This window comes from Eutrigla gurnardus (assembly GCF_963514095.1).
Source record: "Eutrigla gurnardus genome assembly, chromosome: 13".
NCBI lineage: Eukaryota > Metazoa > Chordata > Actinopteri > Perciformes > Triglidae > Eutrigla > Eutrigla gurnardus.
The window spans coordinates 7572764-7597044 of NC_139936.1; the positions used below are offsets into that span (position 1 = coordinate 7572764).

General features: G+C 43.3%; 4 protein-coding genes across 5 annotated transcripts in view; 2 read left to right on the forward strand and 2 right to left on the reverse strand.

Annotated features, from left to right (window-relative positions):
- Positions 1–6900, forward strand: part of dnajb5 (DnaJ heat shock protein family (Hsp40) member B5) — an 8283-nt gene extending 1383 nt beyond the window's left edge. Inside the window, exons 3-4 of the mRNA XM_084024057.1 lie at positions 504–1159; positions 4773–6900. Coding sequence (XP_083880183.1) covers positions 504–1159; positions 4773–5006 — 890 coding nt within the window. The 3' untranslated portion in view covers positions 5007–6900. The remainder of the gene's footprint in view (positions 1–503; positions 1160–4772) is intronic.
- Positions 6901–7649: 749 nt separating this feature from the next.
- On the forward strand, positions 7650–10346 carry akr1a1a (aldo-keto reductase family 1, member A1a (aldehyde reductase)). Its single transcript, XM_084025604.1, has 9 exons — positions 7650–7667; positions 8275–8372; positions 8482–8601; positions 8841–8992; positions 9097–9292; positions 9375–9424; positions 9532–9681; positions 9785–9944; positions 10250–10346. The coding sequence occupies exons 2-9, from the start codon at positions 8292–8294 to the stop codon at positions 10313–10315; spliced, it is 975 nt and encodes a 324-aa protein (XP_083881730.1). The 5' UTR covers positions 7650–7667; positions 8275–8291; the 3' UTR covers positions 10316–10346.
- A 321-nt stretch (positions 10347–10667) lies between these two features.
- On the reverse strand, positions 10668–18300 carry vcp (valosin containing protein). The gene is made up of 17 exons (XM_084025603.1): positions 18140–18300; positions 16575–16686; positions 16259–16431; positions 16028–16170; positions 15781–15911; positions 15557–15688; positions 15193–15295; positions 14527–14660; positions 14267–14402; positions 13511–13623; positions 13104–13268; positions 12889–13011; positions 12571–12783; positions 12132–12440; positions 11709–11864; positions 11447–11601; positions 10668–11220 (listed from the first exon to the last, which is right to left on the reverse strand). Exons 1-17 carry the CDS (start codon positions 18154–18156, stop codon positions 11115–11117), a joined length of 2421 nt encoding a protein of 806 aa, XP_083881729.1. The 5' UTR covers positions 18157–18300; the 3' UTR covers positions 10668–11114.
- A 326-nt stretch (positions 18301–18626) lies between these two features.
- fancg (FA complementation group G) lies at positions 18627–23628 on the reverse strand. 2 transcript variants are annotated; one of them, XM_084024392.1, is made up of 14 exons: positions 23488–23628; positions 22950–23046; positions 22626–22751; positions 22359–22531; positions 22017–22158; positions 21751–21881; positions 21488–21634; positions 21131–21291; positions 20945–21011; positions 20468–20784; positions 20353–20393; positions 20085–20258; positions 19509–19623; positions 18627–19103 (listed from the first exon to the last, which is right to left on the reverse strand). In XM_084024392.1, the coding sequence occupies exons 1-14, from the start codon at positions 23566–23568 to the stop codon at positions 19001–19003; spliced, it is 1875 nt and encodes a 624-aa protein (XP_083880518.1). In that variant the 5' UTR covers positions 23569–23628; the 3' UTR covers positions 18627–19000. The 2 variants fall into 2 exon arrangements, with proteins under 2 accessions (XP_083880518.1, XP_083880517.1); XM_084024391.1 differs by having other exon boundaries at positions 22950–23049.
- Positions 23629–24281: the final 653 nt, after the last annotated feature.

Here is a 24281-nt window from a genome sequence, read left to right on the forward strand (position 1 = left end):
TCTTCCATGTTTTGTCTTGTTTGTGTGTGTATGTGCATCGTGTCACTACTAATACCTTCTAGTCAACCTCAGCTGCTAGTGTAGTGTGTGTATAAGTGTGTGTAGTGTGTGTGTATAAGTGTGTATCAGTGCTGACAGACAGATGGCTTAAGATCATTACGTGGTTGAGATATGAATAGCTGCGGCTGCTGTAGTTTGCATCTGTGGGTGTTCTGTGCATGTGTCTCGGTTGAAAAGGTATGTGTGTGTTAGTGTGTGTATTTGTGTGAGTGACCTGGTATTTTATGAGTATCTCCACCACCAGCGCTGTTGGAAGATCAGTGATGCTGTGGGATTTTTCCCGCCCACGTGGACTGAGCTCTCCTCTGTTCTGTTACCCACATGCAGTTTTTTCCCTGAACATTGTCCCGTGTCTGGTATCGGACTTCAGCATGCGTGGGTGTTTTGAGTGTGAGGCACATGAGGTCTCACATTCTCCTCGCTCTTTTTTTTTGCTGTCGCAGGTTTGAGGACAGGAGGCAGCAGCTCTTCGGGTGCTCCCGGCAGCTCGACGTACCACTACACCTTCCACGGAGACCCCCACGCCACGTTTGCCTCCTTCTTCGGAGGCTCCAACCCCTTCGACGTGTTTTTTGGCTCCAACCGCAGCCACAGCCGCTCCAATGGTTTCTCCTTCCACAACGACCACAATACAGAGCAGGACATGGACGTGGATGAGGACGACCCCTTTGCTCACATCGGGAGACAGTTCGGCTTTCCAGGGGGGATGAACAACGGCTTCCCCGGCGAGGGCCGCAGGAGGAGGGGGGTGCCGTCAGAGCGCCTGGGGACCGGGCGAAAGCAACAGGACCCTCCGGTGGTCCACGAGCTAAAGGTCTCGCTGGAAGAGATCTTCCATGGCTGCACTAAGCGCATGAAGATCACCCGCCGCAGGCTGAACCCAGATGGGCGCAGCATGAGGACAGAGGACAAGATCCTGAACATTATCATCAAGAAGGGCTGGAAGGAGGGGACCAAGATCACCTTCCCGAAGGAGGGGGACGAGACCCCTGAAAACATTCCTGCCGACATAGCCTTTGTTCTTAAAGACAAAGGGCACGTCCACTTCAAGAGAGACGGTTCCAATATCATTTTCAACTGCAAGATCAGTTTAAAAGAGGTACGTCCGTCCCTTTTCCTCTAACCTCTGTCTCTACTCTCTTGCTCTTCTGCCCATTTTCAGTCCTCTCGCTGTGTCACGGTTCTGCATGTAGATGAGTAGCTGCTGAAGTTGGGTGTTTGATTCCCAGTTGAGCAAACCAGGCAGAAATTGAATGCATTTGTGGAGCTGCAATGGTTGAATATCCAAAAATGGTCCATTTTTCCCCCCACTCCTTTTCTTTGTATCATTCTTAACCTGGGAAAACAGGATGAGGTGGAGAGATGCAACTGTAATCTAAGGGTGGGAATCTGTCCTGGGTCGGGGGCCACATATAAAATATATATATGTGTGTGTGTGTGTGTGTGAGTGTGCAGGATCAGTGAACAGCAGAGTCTCTGTCGCTGCAGTGTGAGAGAAGCAGCAGAAATGTGGCGTCCTCATGTGACCGGCACAGAGCCGTCGTCCTCACTTGTTCTGCACTGCTGTAGGAATATGTATCCATAAACACACATACAGCTGCACACAGGAAAAAACATGCATGCAAGCACACACACACACACACACACACACTTGCATCTTCTAATGTATTTGCAAACACACTCAGTTAAAGATGGATTGTAGTGTGACAGTGGTGACAATTCTGACTGCTATTACTGTGACTGGCAGGACATTTAATTAGCCGCTCCTACGAGGGCATCGGGTGCAGCACAGTTCTGCTCCATCTGTGAATTTCACAACCTTTAATGTTTCTAATAGCGCTGCCACTGGCCTGCGCTCCACACGGTCGGTTAATGGAATATGTTCTCAAAGAGACGGAGATGTTAGGGGAGTTGTTTTTTGTTCTCTACTCAAGCCAATTTTGACAGTTTTTCCTCTAAAAGCACCGCAGACACAAACAAGCATGCCTCCACACGGCACATCTATGAATAGCACTTTGTTAATGGGAGCACATTGCAGTTTATGAAGTCCCATTAAGCGGGAGATGTTACTTGATCAAACCTGCACAGTGATTACGTTTGCACTGCAGAACTCCCACAGCTAAGTCCTCTGCTATACGGCAGCCAGATAAGAGACTTAAGTCTGGTGCAGCTCAAGAGTGGAAGGGGGGGAAGAAGGGGAGAAATGTGGATGGGGTGGCAGGGGGGGGGGTATCTGGGGAATATTAGGGAAGTGGGTCAGATGATTCAGTATCCAAAGCAAACAAGAGCTCATGTTGCACTGCTTCATTCTGCTCTGCTTCTTTGAAGATGTGATGCTGAATTCTGCAGTGAAAACCCAGCACCGGCTACATGCTGCACACCAGACAACCTGCCATTTACTGTATAATGTTGCAAATGTTGGCCCTGCGATAGACTGGCGTCCTGTCCAGGGTGTACCCTGCCTTCGCCCAATGACAGCTGGGATCGGCTCCAGCCCCGCCGTGACCCTAAATACAGGATAAGCGGTAGAAAATGGATGGATGGATGGATGTTGCAAATGTTTGCAATGCACCAGCGGATCATACAACGAGCCAACAAGATCATTACTTCCAATTATTCATTCATAATGTGTCATTTTCAGACTGCTGTATGATTTCGCTGCTATTTTATTGCTCAGTTTCGTTTACAGTCTGAAGCATGCCCCGGCGAGTCGTTCCCTTCAGTCCCACCAGCTCGTTTGACCGAGCTTTAAACTCCTGGGACACTCCTGCTAGAGGCAACTTCCAGCCCTCCGATGTCCTTACTGTCAGAAGTGCCACAGCAGTCGGAAGCAGTTAGAGAGCTTAGCGGGGAATTTGACGCGTCTATATCCCTGAAACGGATCTATGTGTGGATATTTTCGTCTTGATACTTACTGGCATTAATGATGCATCTGCAGTGTGGTTGTATTGTCTGTGGCAGTGCATTTCAAGCTCCTGTCACCACTGCACTCAGCTCGGCAGCAAAAGCCCACGTCCAAAACACACGTAGGTGCTAACTGTATTCGTTGGGCTTTACAGCTCTACTTCTGGTATTAATTAGAAGGGCTTGTATACTGTTTATCAACGGTGGTAGATGGTGATGTTGTTTATGTGGTTCACTTTTAACTCTTCCTTTCAGCAAAAAGGCTGATCGTAGCTGTCGTTCAGCATGTAACAGTGATGCTTTTGACGTATGGCCCGAGGGAATTCATCTACAGACCATTCTGTCAAATATAGCATCGTCAAAGTGTGACCTGCGTGTGTTTGTGTCGGTCACGGGAGCTATGTTGTCTGAGCCGAGGCTTATGCAATCAGTGGGTCCTCAGATCAGCTGGTGGTGTGTGGCAAGCGTCATGGCAACCCGTGTCTGTGTGTAGGACTCATGTTAGTGAATGGAACTGTTCATAATAAGAGGATGAGCACTAGTCTCCATCACAGTCATAGACTAAATCACCTCCTAATGTATGTTGGGGGGAAAGGAGGCTGATGTCATGGTGGAAAACTCTGAAGGACAGACAGAGTTTTCCAACCCCTTTTAATTTTCCTTCCACCAGCCATGAGTTTCACATTTGGCGATTTCAGTGAAATGTTTGAAACTATTTGATGGATTGCCAAGAAATTTGTTCCACCCATTCATGTTCCTCTCAGGATGACTTTTTGTGATCCAATGACTTTTCTATCTTATCTATTTGTCCAATAATTCATCTTCAAATACCTGTAAAAGCAAAATGTTTTCATCAGCATCAGGTGCTTATGTTTCAAATCAAATCAGAAATCAATCACCGCAAACTGTCAAAGCCTTGGTTGCTATCATTCTTTAAAAAACTTCCTGTTAAAGTCCCTTTTTTTATGTCTTCTTTTGTTCGCCTGGGTGATTTTAATATCCAAGTTATTGTTCTATTTTTAGATCATCCACAATAGCTCTCCGCCTTCCTTCCACCACTCCTTCATGGTATTTATTCACTGACCTTATTTAGTGTAGTAAAGAGATTTGTAACAGTTGCTTAGGAATGCATTATATAAGCAATACATTTTTATCCATCACGATCATTCACAGCGTCGCGGATTCAAATATTTGTTTAATTCGGCACAAATCTGGTGAGTGATGCTCACTGGTGAGGTTGTGAAGTCGTGATAATCTCAGGTCTCTATGCTCTGGATATTATCAGGCATTGTGACGTGTGTGTGTGTGTGTGTGTGTGTGTGTGTGCACTCTCTCCCCTCGTCCCTTCAGCCCAACTGACAAGCCCTCCAACTATTTACGGGCTCAGCCGATTCCTCTCTCACTTCATTAGGCCCGGCTATGAGACCGTTGCTAAAATTAGTCCCCTGTGCAATGTGTTGCACCTCCAACACTGACATGTTTACACACACACCTCTTCCACACACACACACACACACACACACACACACACACACACACACACACACAGATATACAAAGACAGGAAAACTTTTCCACTGCCATGTTTTATGTTCCAAATCCTTTAGTGTCGACCCCACAGAGCTACAGACGATACTAAAACAATCTGATTACTTTCTCTCTCACACACACACACACACGCAGAAAACACTTGGAAGTTTGACCAAAGTTTTTAGTCAATGGAAACATGAAGTCATCGAGATATTTTCATCTTTGGCATTTCATTCCTCCTAAAGATATTAACCCCTCTCAATGTCTCCTCTCCTCCAGGCGTTGTGTGGCTGCACAGTTAGTATTCCCACGCTGGAGAACCGCATCATCTCCCTCCCCTGTCACGACATCATCAAGCCAGGAACGGCGAAGCGACTCAGAGGGGAAGGCCTGCCTTTCCCCAAGAACCCGTCTCAGCGCGGTGACCTCATCGTGGAGTTTTCCGTCCGCTTTCCCGACAGGATTCCCCTTCAGTCCAGAGAGATAATACGACAACACCTCCCCCAGTCATAGGAAGACTCACCTTCAACCCCTCCACCACCACACACTCCAGACTAAATGGCCCAAACCCAGAAAACCAACCTGTGATACTCCAATGTTTGACCCTTATTATAGTTTCCCTTCCCACTTCCAGTTCCCTTGTTGTGAGTTAATGCACACAGCATTGAACAGACTTCACAGTGGGAGGATGAAGGAAGACTGCCGAGACAAATTGCGGTATCAGGATGTTATTATTTGTGTTTGTTTTTGGCCGGAGCACGCACACACACACACACACACACACACACACACACACACACACACACACAACGAACAGTGGAGCACGCTGAGGATGGGCTCAGCGCTATCGTGGTTTTACCAGCCTTTTCTTAACTCTGTTTTTTACGGATTTATCAGTGATTTTATATGCTGTCCAACTCTTTGATCCTCATCTTTTTATGATAGGATGAAGCGTGAGATATTTTTAAAAAAATAAACATTTATTTCCCAGGAGACTCGTCTCAAATAGGATTATTTATTTTGACCTTGAGTGTACCAGCAGCTTCAGTGTGTTTGGTGCAAACCCCGGTTTCAACATAGCTCTCCCCCTACCTGCTTTTCAGTTTGCTAAAGTCACATGCTTGAACTCTGTAGGCCCTTTAGTAAGATCTATATATATATATATATATATCTGTATTATGATGCGTGCAATGCCACAGCGCACTTCAATTCCTGCGTTCCTCCAAATAACATTAGCGTATCTCAGTTGCATTGGAAAATCTGGGAATGACAATCACATACAATAACAGCAGTGTAAGCTTGAGTAATACATTCTGCACAAGATATGGGTGCTTTCCGTTGAATAGTTTGGCTCGCTATCTGAGGGACATTTTGGTGCCTTAGCCTGGTGTCATACCACATATGTGAAAACACACACACACACACACACACACACAGGTCACACTGTAGTAAACACAACCAGCCATGTTAAGTGCACAGCAGATGATGCCATATGCTGTGTTAGTCATTTCCAGTGGGAGCCGGTGATCTTGGAGAAACAGTTAACAATGTAATGTCAATCACCATATTGTACTGTATCTGAGCAAGGACATTTTTAAGGAGGGATTTTATACAAATCTGCTGAAATTTGCCAGTGCATCCCGGTAAAGTGCCATAGAAGTATAGGTTGGATTTCCCAGAAGAAGGAAGCATTATCGTTAGTCGCTTTGGACAAAAAGCGTCTGCTAAATGCCCGAAATGTAAATGTAAATGTAAATTAAGTCAATTGTGAATAGTCGAGACGTCTCTGGGAAAACCCAGCTTTGTTGTACATTTTCTGCTTTCTCTTGTGCCATTTGAAGGTGCTACCACGAGCAGTGCCAAAAATAGACCCAATTGGTGTCTAATTTTGGTTTCATGGTTTCAGTTTGTGATTTGATAACTGCTCCCATCCTCTGTAATGTGTACATCCAACTTTACATCTGTTTTTTCAAGTAGAAAACGCTGTTAAGGAATACGTTTTTGTAATATTACAGCAGCCGTTCTTGTCTCAGTTGCAGGGGGCTCTGAAAGATTCCTACTGTATACATAGTTTACAGCTGATAAGATATGTGTGTGAGTAAGGTTTATGCAGGCAGCACTAGTAAGTCACATATATATCACGTGTATGGGACATTTTTTTGAATGCAACATGTTGATAAACGCACTTCTATGTCATAAAAAATACTGAGGAAGCTATTAAATGGTGGGAGAGACTTGAATGACTTGTCTGAGTGTGTGAGCGTCCTCGCCTATCAGAGCCTCCGGGGGTGCTAGACTGTGGCTACAACCAGAATGCACAAGTGCTGCTGCTGAAAGTCACTGCTTATGTGCATTTGACAACATTTATGACTTTTTGAAAATGGCAACAAATAAACCAAATGTGTGAACTTAATAGCCTTTGTCATTTTAGTTTCTCTTTTAAGAATAATCAGCTTCATGTATGGTTTTGATGTGGTGTGAACATTTTCTACTTTTCAGATTTAAGATTTTACAAAGGAATTGTTAGAAAATACTATTTTACATAATTTAGCAGTTCCACCAAAGTGAGGTTTTCTCTCTTAACTTCTAACATATTTAAAACCATAGATTGCTTTACACGTGCACGCATTAAATCTCATAATCATTTATCAGGCCATTTTTAGCTTTGATGCTTTAAGTGCATTTTTCTGTTAGATTTTTACTTGTAATTAATTTGACATTATTTATTGGCACTATTACTTCAATAAAGCATCCGAGTACTTCCTCCACTACTGCTCATTCTCTGTTAGTACAAGACTGAGTGAGCGGAGCTGAGATGTGGAAGAATTAAGATGATCTGAAACCTGAATACTGTTATGATCATGCATGCAGGGATATGGATGACCAGATTTATTCACATTATATCTTGAATAACATCAATAAGAAACTGAAATGATGTGCATGCAAAGAAACTAACTGAAAAGCAACAGAGAGGAAACATTTTTAGAATCCTATCCGATCAAACAATGGTAATATATGTTGAACTTTGAGCTGAGATTCGAGTATGGACATGTTCCTTCAGTTTGATTTACAGAGTTACAGAAGGCAGACTTTGACCTTTGACTGACTTTGACTGTTGAAGTCCGGAAGGACAGCTACACACTCGCCTGATCACTGCTTCAAAAGCGATCCGAGGTAAGAACTTAAGTCTGAAAAATATAGAAACTTGAATTGACTCTATGTTTAATCTCCGTACTGTGTTAGAGCATTAGTGGATGACACGCTCTGTTATGCTGCTGGGTCAGGAGGCAGTCAAGGCAGGTGATCTGTGTTAAGGGACTGATTATGTGAAACAGATGCAGTTTGTGTGTGTGTGTGTGTGTGTGTGTGTGCGCATCACATGGTAAGGATATAGCAGACCATTAGTGAACCATGGGAAGGTTCTGAGTCGATGTGCTTCATTAACACCACACTGTGACTAATATACCTGTATCAGCCATCTCTCCCAGTAAAGCTGGGTTTGCAGAGGGTTTATATTTCCACTGAAACTGAGTGTGAAGAAACAAATAACAAACTACCTGTAGTTTTTTTTTTTTTTTTTTGCTGAATGTGATGGTTGCTGCTTTGTGAAAAGCTAGAGTGTATGTTCACACACCACCCCTGCCGTAGGCCGGAGTTAATGAATTCATATGTCAGTGATAATCAGTAACAAAGAGTTACGACTTAGTCATGATGACTGGGCCAGTCCCGCAGGGTCCTATTTGAACACCTCACAGGCTTCTCCGTCTCCGTCCTCCGTCAGGGCCTCGGGGTTGAAACATGAGCACCTTCGTGACTCTCTCCACGGGGCAGAGGATGCCCGTGGTCGGGCTCGGCACGTGGAAGAGCACTCCAGGACAGGTTGGACTATTAAACCCTCCTCCAGGCTTAGTTTATTAAGATCTACTACATTTCTGGAAACGGTTAAATGAATAGCGTTTGGACTGTTTCTGTCTCTGTGTGTTCTCAGGTGAAACAGGCAGTGCTGGCAGCTTTAGACTGCGGGTACAGACATATTGACTGTGCTGCAGCATACGGCAATGAACAGGAGGTGGGAGAGGCTCTGTCCACCAGGGTCGGCCCTGGGAAGGTGAGAAACTCTGCTTCAGACAGTGAGTTCAGTAGTAACAAGCAGTGGACAAAATAATCTCAGCTCAAGCAACAGAAAATACATGCTGGGTTGCAGGGAAATCACTTTATTGTGTCTACTCATAAACCTCTGATAATGAATATTAGAGCAAGGGCTGCTGAAATTTGCTCATGATACACAGGTACTTCCCTGTATTGAACAGCAAATGTTTTGTACATCCATTATCCCTTCCCCTCCAGGCTCTGCGTCGTGAGGAGGTGTTTGTAACATCCAAACTGTGGAACACCAAACATGAGCCGGAGGATGTTGAGGAAGCGTGCAGGACCAGTCTGGCCCACCTGGGTCTCTCCTATTTGGACCTGTACCTTATGCACTGGCCCATGGCATTTCAGTGAGCGGCTGCACACAGTTAACCGCTTTTGTCTCCACAAGGTCATCGTCGTGTGGATCAGTGTGAAATGACACATAATTAACCTTTGCATGTGGATGTCTTAGGAGAGGGAAGGAGGTGATGCCTCGACGAGAAGATGGAAGTATTTGTTACTCTGACACGCACTACAGAGATACATGGGCAGCTATGGAGAGCCTAGTGGACAAAGGTTTGGTCAAAGCTGTAGGACTGTCCAACTTCAACGCGAGGCAGACTGATGACATCATCAGCATGGCCAGACACAAACCAGTAGTGAACCAGGTACGACGTGGCTTTATCATAAACACATGTTAGGGTTTTATTGAGAATGCGTCATTCAATTGTGTGTCTCATGGTGCCGCAGGTGGAATGTCATCCTTATTTGTCTCAAGCAGATCTCCTGTCTCACTGCCGGTCAGTGTCACTCCAGTTTAACACGTTAAGAAATTGTACTTCCTTTGAGGTTTCCATGAAATATAGTTTGCATCGTGTCGGTTAACGTACATAAAACCCCGCCTCAGATCAGTGGCAGTATGTGTGACAGCCTACAGTCCTCTGGGCAGCGGAGACAGACCCTGGGCGTCTCCCGATGAACCAAGTCTGCTACAGGATCCTCGACTGGGAGCTATCGCCCAGAGATACCAGAAAACACCTGCCCAGCTTATAATCAGGTAAGGCACAAATACTAAACTTCAAAGTAATTAGTAAACTCAGGTGTACAATGCCATCAAACCCTGACTTCTTTGGCTTAAATCGGTGGTTTCCTTCTGGCAGGTGGCATGTTCAGAGGGGTGTGGTGTGCATCCCTAAAAGCGTGACTCCCTCCAGGATCCAGCAGAACTTGCAGGTGTTTGACTTTTCTCTGTCAGAGGATGACATGGAGCTCATCGGATCCTTCCATCGCAACGAGCGCTTCATCGTCCCAACAGTCGAGGTGAGTCAGGGATCTTATGATGTCCTATACAGAGCCCATATAGACCGATGACATGTTTATGAGACAGACATCTCAGTCCAAAATTAACTTAAAGCTCAACTGCTGTAGACTCTGATGATGCCGCATGGCTGACATATCAGCCTGTTTTAGATCTCAGATGTTCACAGGGGATTCTCTTAGAAAGTTGGACTGTAGGATTCTGGGTCAGTTGTAACTCCTGTGTTTTCTTCTATGTTATACACAAACCCTCATAACTTTAATGTGAGCATAACCAACTTGTTTTTTGTTTTTTTTCCCCCAAACAGAGGGACGGCAAGAGAGTGTGGAGAGATGCAGAACACCTACATTTCCCCTTTAATGATCCTTATTGAGTCTACACACAAGAATGCAAGTTTCTTGAATAGCTGGAAACATGTTTTCCAGTCACTTCTCTACTGAAATCAAAGAAAAATGTTCCTTTTCTTCCACTGCCAGAATGACAAAAATAAATCATACACTACATTGCTCTTGGATCTTACTTTCAATCATAGTTCACTTCTGAACACAACTGATCAATGAATTAACCTTGCACCTTTTTCAGTGTGAGAATTAAGTGTATAACTAATGTGAAAACCTATTAATCTCTCCATGTTTCTTGTCTCTGAAAAAAATAAATATTCTTCAAATCAGGTCTGTACATGATGTCTGAACTCCGTATCAAAAAAGTTTCAAAACAGACACCGATACCACTTCCATTTTGTGAGATTTTATTTTCAACAACATAACCTTGACAAATTTGTAATACATTATATGCTACTGTTTATTTAAAAAAAATGAGGAAGTCATAAGCAATGTATTTTTTTTTCTTTCCTTTCTTATAATCTAGCATAGAATCCCATCACTAAAGCCATTCATGTTGGTTGTGATATATTGAGAATGAGGCCACTCAATAACACCCCCCACCCCCCCACCCCCAATCTGCATCAGTTACTCACCTTCCATTTCCAACATCCCCCTACCCTCACCCACATCAAAGCCAGGGCAAACCAAGCGGCTACATGCTTTTTTCCAAGGGTAGTCATACAAAAAAAAGGAAAACATGAAAGAAGCACAAAGTCCTAAAAATGTGGAATCTGGTGAGAATTTGTACAGGTGTGATCCCAGTACTGACCACTGTGGGGCAGTGTACATTTATCCATAAAGGTCATCGTCGTTGTCTTCGTTGAACACTGGGCCACTGCCGGTTCCTCCTGAGCCATGGGTTGGACCGCTGCCGCCTGCAGCACTGGAAGGAAACCTGAAAGAGAGAGAAGAATCATTTACCGTTCTTGTAGAGATTGTATTGTATGATATAGATATATGATAAGTTATAACTATTTTGTAAAAATATTCTGTGCTGAATGATTTTAGGAAAAATTCCATGACCAATATGAGAACACTTTTGACAAACATGCAGATTATTTCTACTGTCTAGACAGACAGAAGACTTAAACGGTTATCAACACTGCTGATAGAAAATGTACCTGAAGCTGCCAAAGCCACGGCTCTGCTGCAGTGTCTGAGCAAACATCTCATATTTGCGAATGTCGTTGTCACTGACTGAGCGACGGGCGAATCGCATTGCCTCCTCAAAGTGGTCTTTCCTGATCTCTGGCACAGGATCATCCTCTTCTACCTCCTATGGAAAACACAAAGATGAAGCATTACTAACTTGCAAAATATCTGAAGCACCAGCAGCAGAAAATCATCCAGATGTAAAAAAAAAGTGACCAAGGAGACACTGACCATAGCTGACGGGTTGGTCTGCCTCTCCCTCTCTCTACGGATTTCATTCTCGATGCTCTCTCTGATGGCCAGCTTACACGCCCGCTGGCAGATCTCAGTCAGATCGGCTCCTGAGAAGCCATTGGTCATCTTTGCCAAGAAGTCCAGGTCCACATCCTTTCAAACAAATAAAACAATTGACAAATTTAGAAACTCATAATGCATATTTTGAGTCACTTCCAATTAAAATGTAATGACATTTATTAAAATCTGAATCATTGTTCCTCTTTGTGTCAGGCAACTAGAACTAGTTTAACTAAGAAGCAACATGGCAGGACAGAAAAAAAATCTAAAAATCTCAATGACTGTCCCAGAAAGAAACCCTGAAAATAAAAAAAAGGCATGCACACAAGAAACTGCACCAATGAGTAGCAGCACTGTCACCTTGCTGATGGGGCTCTTGCGAAGGTTGGCTTTCAGGATGCTCATCCTGCTCTTCTCATCGGGCAGGGGGATGTAGATGAGCTGATCCAGACGACCGGGTCTCAGGATGGCAGGGTCGATGATGTCTGGTCTGTTTGTGGCCCCAATGATGAAGACGTTCTTCTTGCTGGACATTCCGTCCATCTCGGTCAGGATCTGGTTGATGACACGGTCGGCTGCTCCGCCACCATCTCCCACGTTGCCACCACGGGCCTTGGCTATGGAGTCCAGCTCATCAAAGAAGAGAACGCATGGAGCCGCTTGGCGAGCCTGGAAACATCACACACAAAAATGGTCTTAAAGAAAATCCGGTGACGGCTGTTCTGGACATCAATGAATTCAAAAGTTAGTTGTTCTTTGCACCCAAGTTCTTTGACAGACACCCAAATCATATTCTTACCTTGTCAAAGATCTCTCTGACATTGGCCTCAGACTCTCCAAACCACATGGTGAGCAGCTCAGGTCCTTTGATGGAGATGAAATTTGCCTGGCATTCATTGGCAATGGCTTTGGCCAGCAGAGTCTTACCACAACCAGGGGGACCGTAGAACAGTACGCCCTTGGATGGGGTCATGCCAAACTTGAGGAACTTGTCTGGGTGCTCCACTGGGTACTGAATTTAATGGAGGGAGAGAAAACAGTCAGAGAAAACATTCTAAATTTTACAATTTGACACATCAGTTTCAGATATAATCTTACTCCTGTGAGAGGTTCATACCTGCACCAACTCCTGCAGCTCCCTCTTGACATCATCCAGACCTCCGATGTCCTCCCAGGTGATGTTGGGAACCTCAACAACGGTCTCCCTCAGTGCAGATGGATTGCTCTGGCTCAGGGCCCACTGCAGGACAGCGTTGAACATTAGTAAGGGCTCACAAAGCCAATATAAGCCAACTGAAAACATTACTCCAAAGACCATATTATATCTCTTACCTTGAAGTCATCCATAGTGACAGCAAGTGAGTTCATGACCTCAGCATCAATAGTCTCATCCTCAAGGTCAATCAGGTCCATCTTCTTCCTGATGGCCTGCAGGGCAGCCTCAGAACAGAGGGCAGCCAGATCTGCACCCACGTGTCCATGGGTCTCATTGGCTACCTGCATAAGAGCACATAAAAATAATATTTAATGTCTGATGTCCTACACAATACACCATCACCAAGTCTTATTACCACTGCTATCGCCATTTCACATTAAATAGTCAGATTCCGTGCAGGTAAATATAGAATTCAATGCATTTTTATTTTAACCTAGAACTTAGTGGCAATAACCACATGACATGACACATGAAGCAGTGTTGTGTGGTGTCACATGACAGGAAAATAATGTTGTGTACAAACCTGTTCCAAGTCGACATCATCAGCCAGTTTCATGTTCTTGGTGTGAATCTGGAGTATCTCCAATCTGCCAGTGGCATCGGGGATGCCAATGTCCACTTCCCTATCAAAACGACCTGCAGGTTCAAAAACACACTTATTGGTTTGAACGGCAAGGGCTCAGAGCGGTAAGGAATCATTCTTATTTACTACCTCCTCTCTATTAGTGTGGCAGCAGAAATAACATTTCAGATAGCACATACCAGTTGTAAAAGCCAAAGCAAAAGTAACTACCTTTTACAAAAGTATCAGTATTTGAATAATAAACAACCCTTTTATCAAAACTGTTAGACATCGCATCACAAGTCTTTAAAAACAGTAAAAAATGCACAGCGTTGAGAGAAACTGACCAACTACTGAGCTGCAGAGCAACTGGAAACCAGGCTATATTTTAAAGCAAAGCTATTCAGCCATTTAAGATCTTTACATGCTTTACTCGTCTTACAGAGAGGCCTATTGTTGGCAATGGAAGCGCTGTGCAATGGTGACAAAAGAGAAATAAATATTGACCACAAAAAAAAAATCTACTGAATCCTAGTTGCCTAGGACAAAGCTTTCAAGGATAACTGTGCCCCGGATAACTGATAACCTTCACAGATACCTTGAGAAGAATTACATTAAAACTTATCTTCACTACTTTATGCATAGAGCCGCATCAGATGCGTCTTCTAGTTCTCAACCACTGGAGCAACTGAATACATGCTAAAAACGGATATTTACCAAATCTCCTGAGAGCTGGGTCAATGCTGTTGGGTCTGTTGGTGGCAGCCATGACGATAACATGAGCTCTTTGCTTCAGGCCGTCCATAAGAGTCAGCAGCTGGGAAACAATGCGCCTCTCCACTTCTCCATGAGTCTACAAGAAAACACAATACACAATTCCCATGTTCAGACGTATCTAGATATTAGTGTCTTGACTGAATTTGAGCATGTAGGCAAGTAATCAGGATGACGGTGAGTTTTCCTCTCTCCCTGCTCACCTTCTCTCTCTTAGGAGCAATTGCATCAAGCTCATCAATAAAGATGATGGCAGGAGCATTCTTCTCCGCTTCCTCGAAGGCCTTTCTCAGATTACTCTCACTCTCTCCGGCCAGCTTACTCATGATCTCAGGACCTAAAACAGAAAAACAAACATTTTAATTTTTTAGAAGAAAGTAAGTTCATATACTATATTCAAATAATATGTATGAATCACAAGTTAAGCCTGTCCCATCTAAACACTCTAGTAAAAGCTAAACATTGTAATGTGTCTGAGGTAAATGAATACAGTACATGTATGGAAAGTCTACACTTGAAACAAAGCATTAACCTTATAATATAATTTCACTTTTAGATAAAGTATTTTACCCTAGTAGTTCACAAAGGTGAGTTGCACTCCTTGTATCTAGCCGATAAGCTCAGCTAATTTCAGATAATAATAGATAATAAGAGATGGGTGTAATGATCTAAAATGATGCAGACATTTCATTTGGTTCCTTATATATCCAAGCAATGGCTGATATGTTTTTTGACTGGTTAGAATAACTATTTATCAGAATCTTTCCAAACAGCAACTGCAAGGTAATACTGTCAGACCTAGTATTATGATAAAATGGCCCTGACTGGGAATACGTTTCTATAGAATATAAATAGATATTAATTCACACCATTAATCAGGAAGAAGAAAGCTCCAGTTTCATTGGCTACGGCTCTGGCAATCAAGGTCTTTCCTGTTCCAGGGGGTCCATAGAGTAGGATTCCACGTGGGGGCTGAAAATGGGAGGGGAGAAATAAATATCTCAATAACATAAATACAAAAACAGAAAGCAAGCAAACACCATAGATGTTGTCACATTTTTGCAACAGCAGTATAGTTGTAGAAGACTCTTAAATTGACTTAATATCAGTTGCACAATATACGACTAAAGCTAGTCAAATTTGCCACCGCCATTCCTGCTCATGTACGACTGTAGCACAACCTGTCAGCACCGTGTATTAAAATTGAGGATAGGTATTAAACGGGTGCCTTACCTTGACCCCAATGGCCTTAAACAGTGCAGGGTGTCTAAGAGGCAGCTCCACCATCTCTTTGATCTGAGCCAACTGCTTCCTCACTCCTCCAATGTCATCATAGCCCACCTCGTTCAGGGACTCTTCCTCATCCTGCATGATCAAATGCAAGATGTTGAAAACTTCAATGTGTTTTATTTTTGGGAAATGTTTCTGAATGCACTGTATGTGAAACTAATACCCACCTCTCTCCTAATTGGCTCTCCCTCACAGTGGATGACCGTATCAGGAGCAACAATGCAGTAAGGAGAGGGGTCGGTCTCTACCACCTTGAACTCCACAGCACGCATGCCTCCTCTGACCAGGAAAATATCACCTTCATGAGATAAAAGAAACCGGTGTGAATTTTACCACTAACAGGGCTGCACATTATACATTTGATCAACCAGGTAAAATAAAATCTTTGTTCTGACAATGACAGTTTGTACTGACCTTTGCGGATTGGCCTGTAAGCCTCCAGAAAGTATGGCTTCAGATAGACCTCAAACAGGTTGCCAGTAATCCCTTCTACGGTGTCATCTATTGGGAGGACATGGATTCTCTTTCCATACTTCACATCAGGACATGGCTGAATGCTGAAGGAAATATTAGACTTAAAACCACTTCATTTTTTTTAAGAGGGCTGTGAAAAGATTAAGAATTTAAGTGTATAATTTGCCCCACCTGATGACATCACCCAGTCTGACCCGCAGATTGTTGCGGACCACCCTGTTCATGCGAACCTTTTCATCAGAACAGGTGTCATCAGAGAGCACAATGCACACAGTCTCCCGCCTCTTCTTTCCTTTCATCAACACAGTGTCTCCACGGAAGAGCTGCAGCTCGTCCATCTTGGTCTTAAGAGAGATTAAAACAAAGTTGGTTGTGCATCGTCACGTTCTTACATTTAAAATATCAAGATGGCAGATAGCAAATTAACTGATTTGTCACAACATGTGTGGATACATTAGCCATACACAAAGCCTTCTGAATGACCTACCTGAGAGAGAGACACCACGCTATTGTCTTCATTGATGGATTCATCAACAATCAGTCTGTTGGGTCTGTTCTTCTGTTTCAGAATTGCAGTGGCTAGATCATCATTTTTGGATCTATACAGACAAACAGATAAAACAAATTGTTGGGCAAACAAATACCTCTTATTGTGCACGTTCAGGGTCTGATGCAGGTCCCACATAACCAAACCACTGAATAAGTGAATAAGGTGAATAACTAATGAAATGAATGCTAAGTTTGGAAGCATCTTTACACCAGCAAACAGACATTAAATCAGGCCCTGTGAAACTTCAAGAGTTTCTGGTTTCATTTCTCTAGATAAGTCTAGGGGGACCAGGAAAAATCCATTGGGTTAAACATCCTAGGAATAGGACTTGCATATCAACTGACATTATACATTTTATGATCTATTAGTCCATTCTAATAACCTAATATTCTGCTGAGTGCATATGTCCCTGTATTATTAATAACAGTAACTCCCAATAATAATGAATTATATATTGCCGTTACCGTAAGTGTAAGCAGGTCATTTACACGACTCGCCAATTACCACGATTTAACGGATAACACGTACAATCATGCGTATATTCAAAATACCGTCGAAAAGCGAAGCACTGGTTAAAGTCACGGTTCAAATGACCTAGGTTTCCAGAAAGATCTGGGACCGGTTCTGTAGTTTCTCTTACATGTTGTTAGCGTGCTAACGCTAGCATTGAAGCTAACTGACTGGCGAGCAAGCAAGCCCAGATGACACAGCAAAAGAATTAGAAAAAAAACTTTGTGAGCTAACGTTAGCTAGGTTCCACCGCAGAAAGACCACAGTAACAACTCGCCATCGAGTCAACGTTAAGGATTATCTACGTGGATGGATGCATATGTTGTTTCACGGCCGTCAAGCTAACGGCAAAATATCGTTAAGAGTCCAAGTATATTGTCGATCATTCAGAATGAATAGCATAGCCTGGTAGCTTTGGCTACAGACAGCGCACCGTGATCTGGATGACTAGCGCTAGCGGTTTTTTTTTGTGTGTAGCATTTAGCCTTTTACACAAGTGTGTGCCATATGCTCTTTCGATTTTTTATTACGGTATTTGTTCTATTTACAATTCGAAACCATTTCTGGCGACAGGCCGGTGGATAGGCCATAGTGGATGGTTTTGGCCTTGACACTGTTGCTAAGCTAACGATAGCATTCAAACACGACAGCGATGACTGCGCTTTGTCAAGTCGCTGTCACACAGCTGGCTAATATTAAACGGCTAACTAGCCAAGACAATCCTGTGGTTGGCAACTGTCAACAATTCGTCAGGATAATAAACTGACATCGGATGTGCAATGTTAGCTTAAGGTTATTCAACCAACGGACAAAAGTGCGGAGGCTACAGTACAGTTAACTGACCCCATTAGCTCTCCTGCTAGCAAACCCGGTGATGCATTAGCAATCGAGCTAAGTATAACAAACTAACGTAAGCTATTTAAAAGGCATTTGCCGATAGCCATTGTTCAGGGACCCGCATTTTAATAGGACTGAAAGATAATTCTACTTACTCCCCTCCCGAGGCCATGGTCGTCCACCTGGATTACTATTAATAAATAAAGTCTAGCTAAATGTTGATGAGCCTGAACCGGTTTTCGTTACTCAACGTTCTCTGTGATTTCACACGAAAAAGCAGCCGTTTCCGTGCCCTTCTTTACAATTATACCATGAGCTGGACGCATCCGGCATTCTGATTGGCTGAAAGATGTCCATCACATTTGGTGACCAATGAAAGAGCCCGTAGTCTGACGGCATCGAGAATATTGTGGCAGTTCGGCCAGTTACAAATGACTGGGATGTTCCTATTTTCACCAACCTTTCTCTCATTGGCTATGTAGACCTGTCACCAAACTTCTATCAGCCAATTAGTTTGCACCGCGTTGTTATTGAGCGATCGCATAAACACGAAGTTTGTCTTTCACTCTTGGTGATAACAGTCAATCTGTAAAGAACATTGCAAATTCATTTGTACGTTTTATTTGAAGGAGACATCCATATAAATAAGCATTTTAATGCAGCAACACAGTCTATGGTGTGTATCTTCTAAAGTGGTATGTAGTGTGTATTTATCAATAGTTTGATTACTGTTGGCTGGGCCAAAATACACATTTTATTTTCTACAAGCCAGTTCAGACTTTTTGTGACCAAACTATAGCGTGTCAAGTTATCTTAATTTCATGCATAAACCACCTGCCAGGTTTGCCCCCCAAACCATGTTCTCAGTCTCAAACACTGCAAGACCTTTTATAAGATGCTTTATTTTGCTGTCCTGGAAGATGCATGTTTGTCGTGTGTGTGTATGGGTTTCAGTTCACAGGCCAGTGAAAGTTGATCCAGTTCAGTAAGTGATAGGGTATTATTCTTTTGTCTTTCTAGGGCGACGAGGTCGGACCAAGTTCCTGTATTCTGCGACGCAGCTCCAGGGAGTCCAACAGAGGGCCAGACTGAGGTTCCTGTAGGTAGACAGATAGATTCCTGTAACAAAGAAAGCATGTACCAGTTAAAATGAGAGTAACATCACAGTATACATAATGTGCTCTTCCCAAATGAGAAAAAGACTGATCAAACTACCAGGGCTTAAGTTTTATTTTGTTTAAAAGATATCTTGTTCCGTCCTAGTCTCTTAAATCAGCACATATTCAGATTGTATCTAGATCCTGATGTGATAGACTCCAGTTCATTATGTGGCATCAGAATTCAAATGCATTTTGAGTACCCACTTGTGATCAGATTTTAGCTTCCCTTTTTATATTTGACTTTATCTAAAAAAATGTAGATATCGTAGATATCATCTCAAGTTACTTTTTTGTTAACTTAGGTTAAAAAAGGGCAAATCAAAAAATGCCAGAGGCAGTGATTATAAGAATGACAGCTTCTTACTCGACTGAGGATTGTGGTGTCAAGCTCCAGGTCTTTTCCCAACAAGCTGCTGCCTCCCGCCTCCTGCCAAGCCTCCAGAGAACCTCACCACACCACAGCCCTGCACTCACACACTCTGGGACAGCACAAAAAACAGCATGTTTACGGGTTCCTTCAAGGGACCACGCAAACCAAGTACAGATTCCTTACAGTTCTACAGTACAATCATGTCAAATTGATACAGATCTTGGCTCATACACATGCAGGACTATAGGTGTTGTGTGTAAAAACCTTAAGGATAAGATGACATTATCTTAGTTAAAGCATTTTAGTTAGACATGTATTAACCATCTGCTCCTCATTAAAGAAAATAGATGATTGGTGGAAAAATGGTTTCACTTTCATTCTGACCATTTGCTGTCGTCACCAACACATTTTCACAGATATTGTACAGACGAACACATTGCAGTCCATAATGCTCAAGTATGGGCCTAAAGTGCATATGACTGAACTTAACTCTGCACTAGTATATTGACATAAATACTAACTACAAGCTCTGCTGTATATATCATGAAGGTACAGCTGAGGTGTGTATACCTGGGAATGCCTGCATGCTGAGCTGTAGGTCTCTCAGTGCCTCTCTCAGTTGGTCTGTCTGTGTGAAGCTGACGCCCCTACCAGCAAGTGAAAGCCCCTTCAACCTCTGGAGGATGCACAGCTTCGTTCCCTGCTTGCCAACCATATCTGCACTGGGAATCTGTGGTTGGAAACCTGTAATTGAGCAATAAAATGTACCAGTAGCTGTAGGGTGTATAAAAAGAGCAATATCTTTCGAAAATATCTATAAACACATAAAAGTACTCACCTCTCCTTTTAAAATGCACCTTCAAAAGCAGGTTGAAACACCTGTAATGCAAAGTATGTTTGCTTATAATCCCAAAAACTGATGACAGTATTAAAGCCAGTTTCATTTTACAGACCTTGTGTAGTGAGTCACAGCGTGTTTCCAATTCCTCAGGTGAGTGTGGCAGTGACCCTGGAGGAGGTAGGCAGCCCCCACCCAGAGCAGCATCCCCACCCTGTCTTCATCCTCTGCACGTGGAGCCCCGGTCTCAGCCTCGCACGTCTCCTCTGGCTCTTCCAACACCACCTTCTCTGGCAGCAGCTCCAGTGTCGTAGCTACTACTTCATCGCACAGCGCCATGCAATCAGCAGGTCGTCGGGCCATGAGCAAGGCAGTGCCAGCCTGCAGGTAAAGCTCGGGCAACTTGGGGAGGGGAGGGCCCTCAGCAAGCACCTGAGAGAGAGACATCCAGCAAACAGATGTCAATGAACGTGTTATTAACACATTATGACTTCTCACAAATGAGTTCATAGCATACATGCATTTATGTAAAGATATCCAAAGCTTGTATTGTTCAATTATGTTGCTTGTCTGTCAGTGTTTTAAGTCTTACTGCATGTTGATCGTTTGAGTGTAGAGCAGCCAGCAGGTCCAAATAGTATTCCACACCCTCTGACACTCTGAAGAAAAAAATGTAACAATTAAATGTGCATGTGTCTACAGCTCTCAGCTCCATCTACCTTTTCTGGATTTAAGCATGTAATCAGGTGCCAGTAAAAGGCAGTGCTGGTTTTCTCACCTCTCATGGAGCAGGCACTTCAGGGCCAGATTGTGAAGGACGAAGAGGGCAGAGGGAACTGAGAGCTGGCTGCTCAGTGATTGGCTGCGAAGCAGTAAGGATGGGGAGAGCAGATGAGTACCAGCCAGAGCAGGCTCTGTGGCAGAGGGCAACATCAAAGTCTGTGGGACAAGAGAGGCTTCGTCTTTCAGTACGCAGGCCTACACTTACATGAATGTATGTAAGCTTCTACTACAACAAAGACAGATGATGTTTTAACAATAAAAGTAATGTATCTACAAGACAAAATGCACATTTTACAGGCATCTGGGATCTTTTTTGCTTTCCCTGTATATACTGATTATTTGTGGTACTCACTGAGTGCAGCAAACGAAGAGCTTGTATCTCAGCCTGTGTGTTGCCAAGCTGTCTGTAAATGAGCATGCTCTGGTACAGAGCACACACACACCGGGAGTCTGTCTCCAGTGCCTTTCTGTAACACTGCAACGCCATGTGCGCACAGCTCTGGAGACAAACGCAAACACACACTCTCACTGCATGCATGGTCGAACCTGTTGGTGAATAAATATTACGCTGTCATTTTCTGTTGTGTTTGTGTTGACTCTTGTCTGCATGTGTACCATGTGGGCGAGGCAAGAGCCTGAGAGGAGGTGCGTGTATGCTATTAGGGTTCTGGGAGCAGGCAGGGAGGACGCTGTCTGCAGACCAGACAGTGCTTCTGAACTCCGGCCCTCACTCAATCTTTCTGCACCTTAATGAAACCCAGAGAAGACCGCAAAACCCAGGTTTAATTACTCAACATTACAAATGCAAGGGGTCAGATCATATTTTTCCTGTATCAATTCCTTCAACATTAACCTTAATGTAAAACATGAATGTTGCTAACCTTGGGCAATTAAAGCACAGATCTGCAATAATTCAATAAGCCTTCTCGGGTCCATCACCAGTAGTGGAATGTCAGGTGACTTTCTCCTCCCCTCACCCCAAACTCCAGTAGATAGTGTCTCAAACACAGAGAACAGCTCATCCTGCATTCAAGAAAAAGTAAGTACAAGCAGAGTTTTACAGAGCTGGACACTGTAACATGCTGGCAAATATTCATTTTGCTGGCAGGGACAGGGAAGGAGGTACTGGGAGAAGTTCTCCTTAGCCTGCACTGAATGGGTAGATGCAGCAGAATCACACCGAACAAGCATGGAGGGAACACAGTCTAAAAAAAGGATCTTACCTGAAATCCCTGTAACGTTTTCAGCTGGCAGGTGGACAGCCATATCACCCACTGCAGACAGAAAAGATACAGTACACAGGGATTCAAAGCTGCGTTTCCCACTGATTTGAGAACCATTCTCCAAAAAACAGAAGGGTCTGAAGCAACAGGGTCATCTCCCATCATCTGCAGAACTGTAGGGGACAAGAGCAGACTGTGAAAGTCAGTGTTGAGGAATCATTCGTACTAATGTAAAACTGAGTGTATGGCATAAGTTCAAAGGTTGACCTCTTTCTGTGGCTTGTGAGAGGAGCAGCTCAGCTTCTGAGAACTTAGACTGAGCGATGGAGCACACACATGCATTGTACACCACGGTCAGCTCCAACTGTGTGTGATCCGCAAGAGGAGGGATACCTACAGTAGAGAGACATCGGGAAAGGATAGGCCCACAAAGTTAACAGCTGAGCTCTCACCATAACAATGTAGGCCTGGTCACATGGGTTCCTGACCAGCTTTGAGTGTGGCTACAATCTCATTTATCGCCTACTAGCTCAAAGAGTGTTTTTGGGATATTCACACATGCACGTGACCATTATGAAAGAGATGGAGCACCTTGGATTTTCCTTAAAAGTTTGTGGAACTCAGAGGAACACGACATCAGATGGGTCTGGTTCTGGGCTCGACTCAAGGCATTTCCTCCTCCTTCTTGCTGCTGAAACAATGAACGAAAGCAATTGTTTTGCTACTACACTATAACTTAAGAGGGCAATATTCCTACAAAATGTATTAGGTTTAAATAACATACAGTTTTTAATGATGCATACAGATGTTGCTTACATGTTGACACATCTGTAATAACAATAATAATCATAATAGTTAAATATAATATTTTTGAAGAGGGAGAGGGATTTTTTGTTGAGCTAAAAATAATGAATACACCAAACAAGTGGACAGTCTTTTCATGGAAATTCAACAAAAAATATATATTCGCCACTGTAATAAGATACCAGATGTTAAATACACTGATTTTTTGTGTTTTCATAATACATTATCAAGCATAAACAGATGTATATGACGCTGAAATAACGTTAGTGAAAGTTGTTTAATATGGTTTAAGAGGCTAATGTTAATCGCTGAAAACACTTCCTACCTTCCATTTATTCACCGACTCGTTGTTTTCCTGGAACCATCTGTCTAGTAAAGAAAGTGGTTGATGCGTTTCATTTGACATTATATCGCTGTTTACTGAAAAAAGTTTTGTTTGAGCTTTCCCTCCTTTGCCAAAAGAGAGCTAACTGACACAGGAAGTAAACATTAGGGAGTTCAGTGTTTTGGGGCTCTGCTGCCCCCCGCGGACAAATCTGGAAGTGACACCGGCAGTCTGCTAACTGTCCAGCAGGTGGTGCTGTGAGAGAGGCAAGTTCACTTGTGTTCTGGACACTTACATTTGGGGATATATATATATATATATATATATATATTTTTTTACAGCTATCAAACTATGAAGTGTTCTTGCTGTTTGTGTTTGGTCCATAGCTCTGTAACCCTACAAAAATACACACCAACTCATAATTGCATAATCTAAATGTATTCCATAGAAAGCAATTGAACACAAGCCAAGGATGTAATTGTATTGCAGCTGAGTCATCCTTGAGCCTGCCAGGACAGCCATTTTTTTAGTTGTCCCTCCCAAGGTGACTCCCTCTATTCTCACACAGTTCCAATCATTTAATTTCCTTTCATCCTGCTATCATCCCCCCTTAAGTGCAACATCTTGTTCCCTGTTGTCTGCAACCTCCATTGTCTGTCTTCATCGCAACCACCCTCCCATATCTTCTCTTCATTTATTGTCCCAAATCACAGAAAGCTCTAAATGGACACAAATATGTGGGCTGCAGAAAAGATTTCATTCCTTCCGGTTCTCCACTTCTTTTCCCCCTAAAG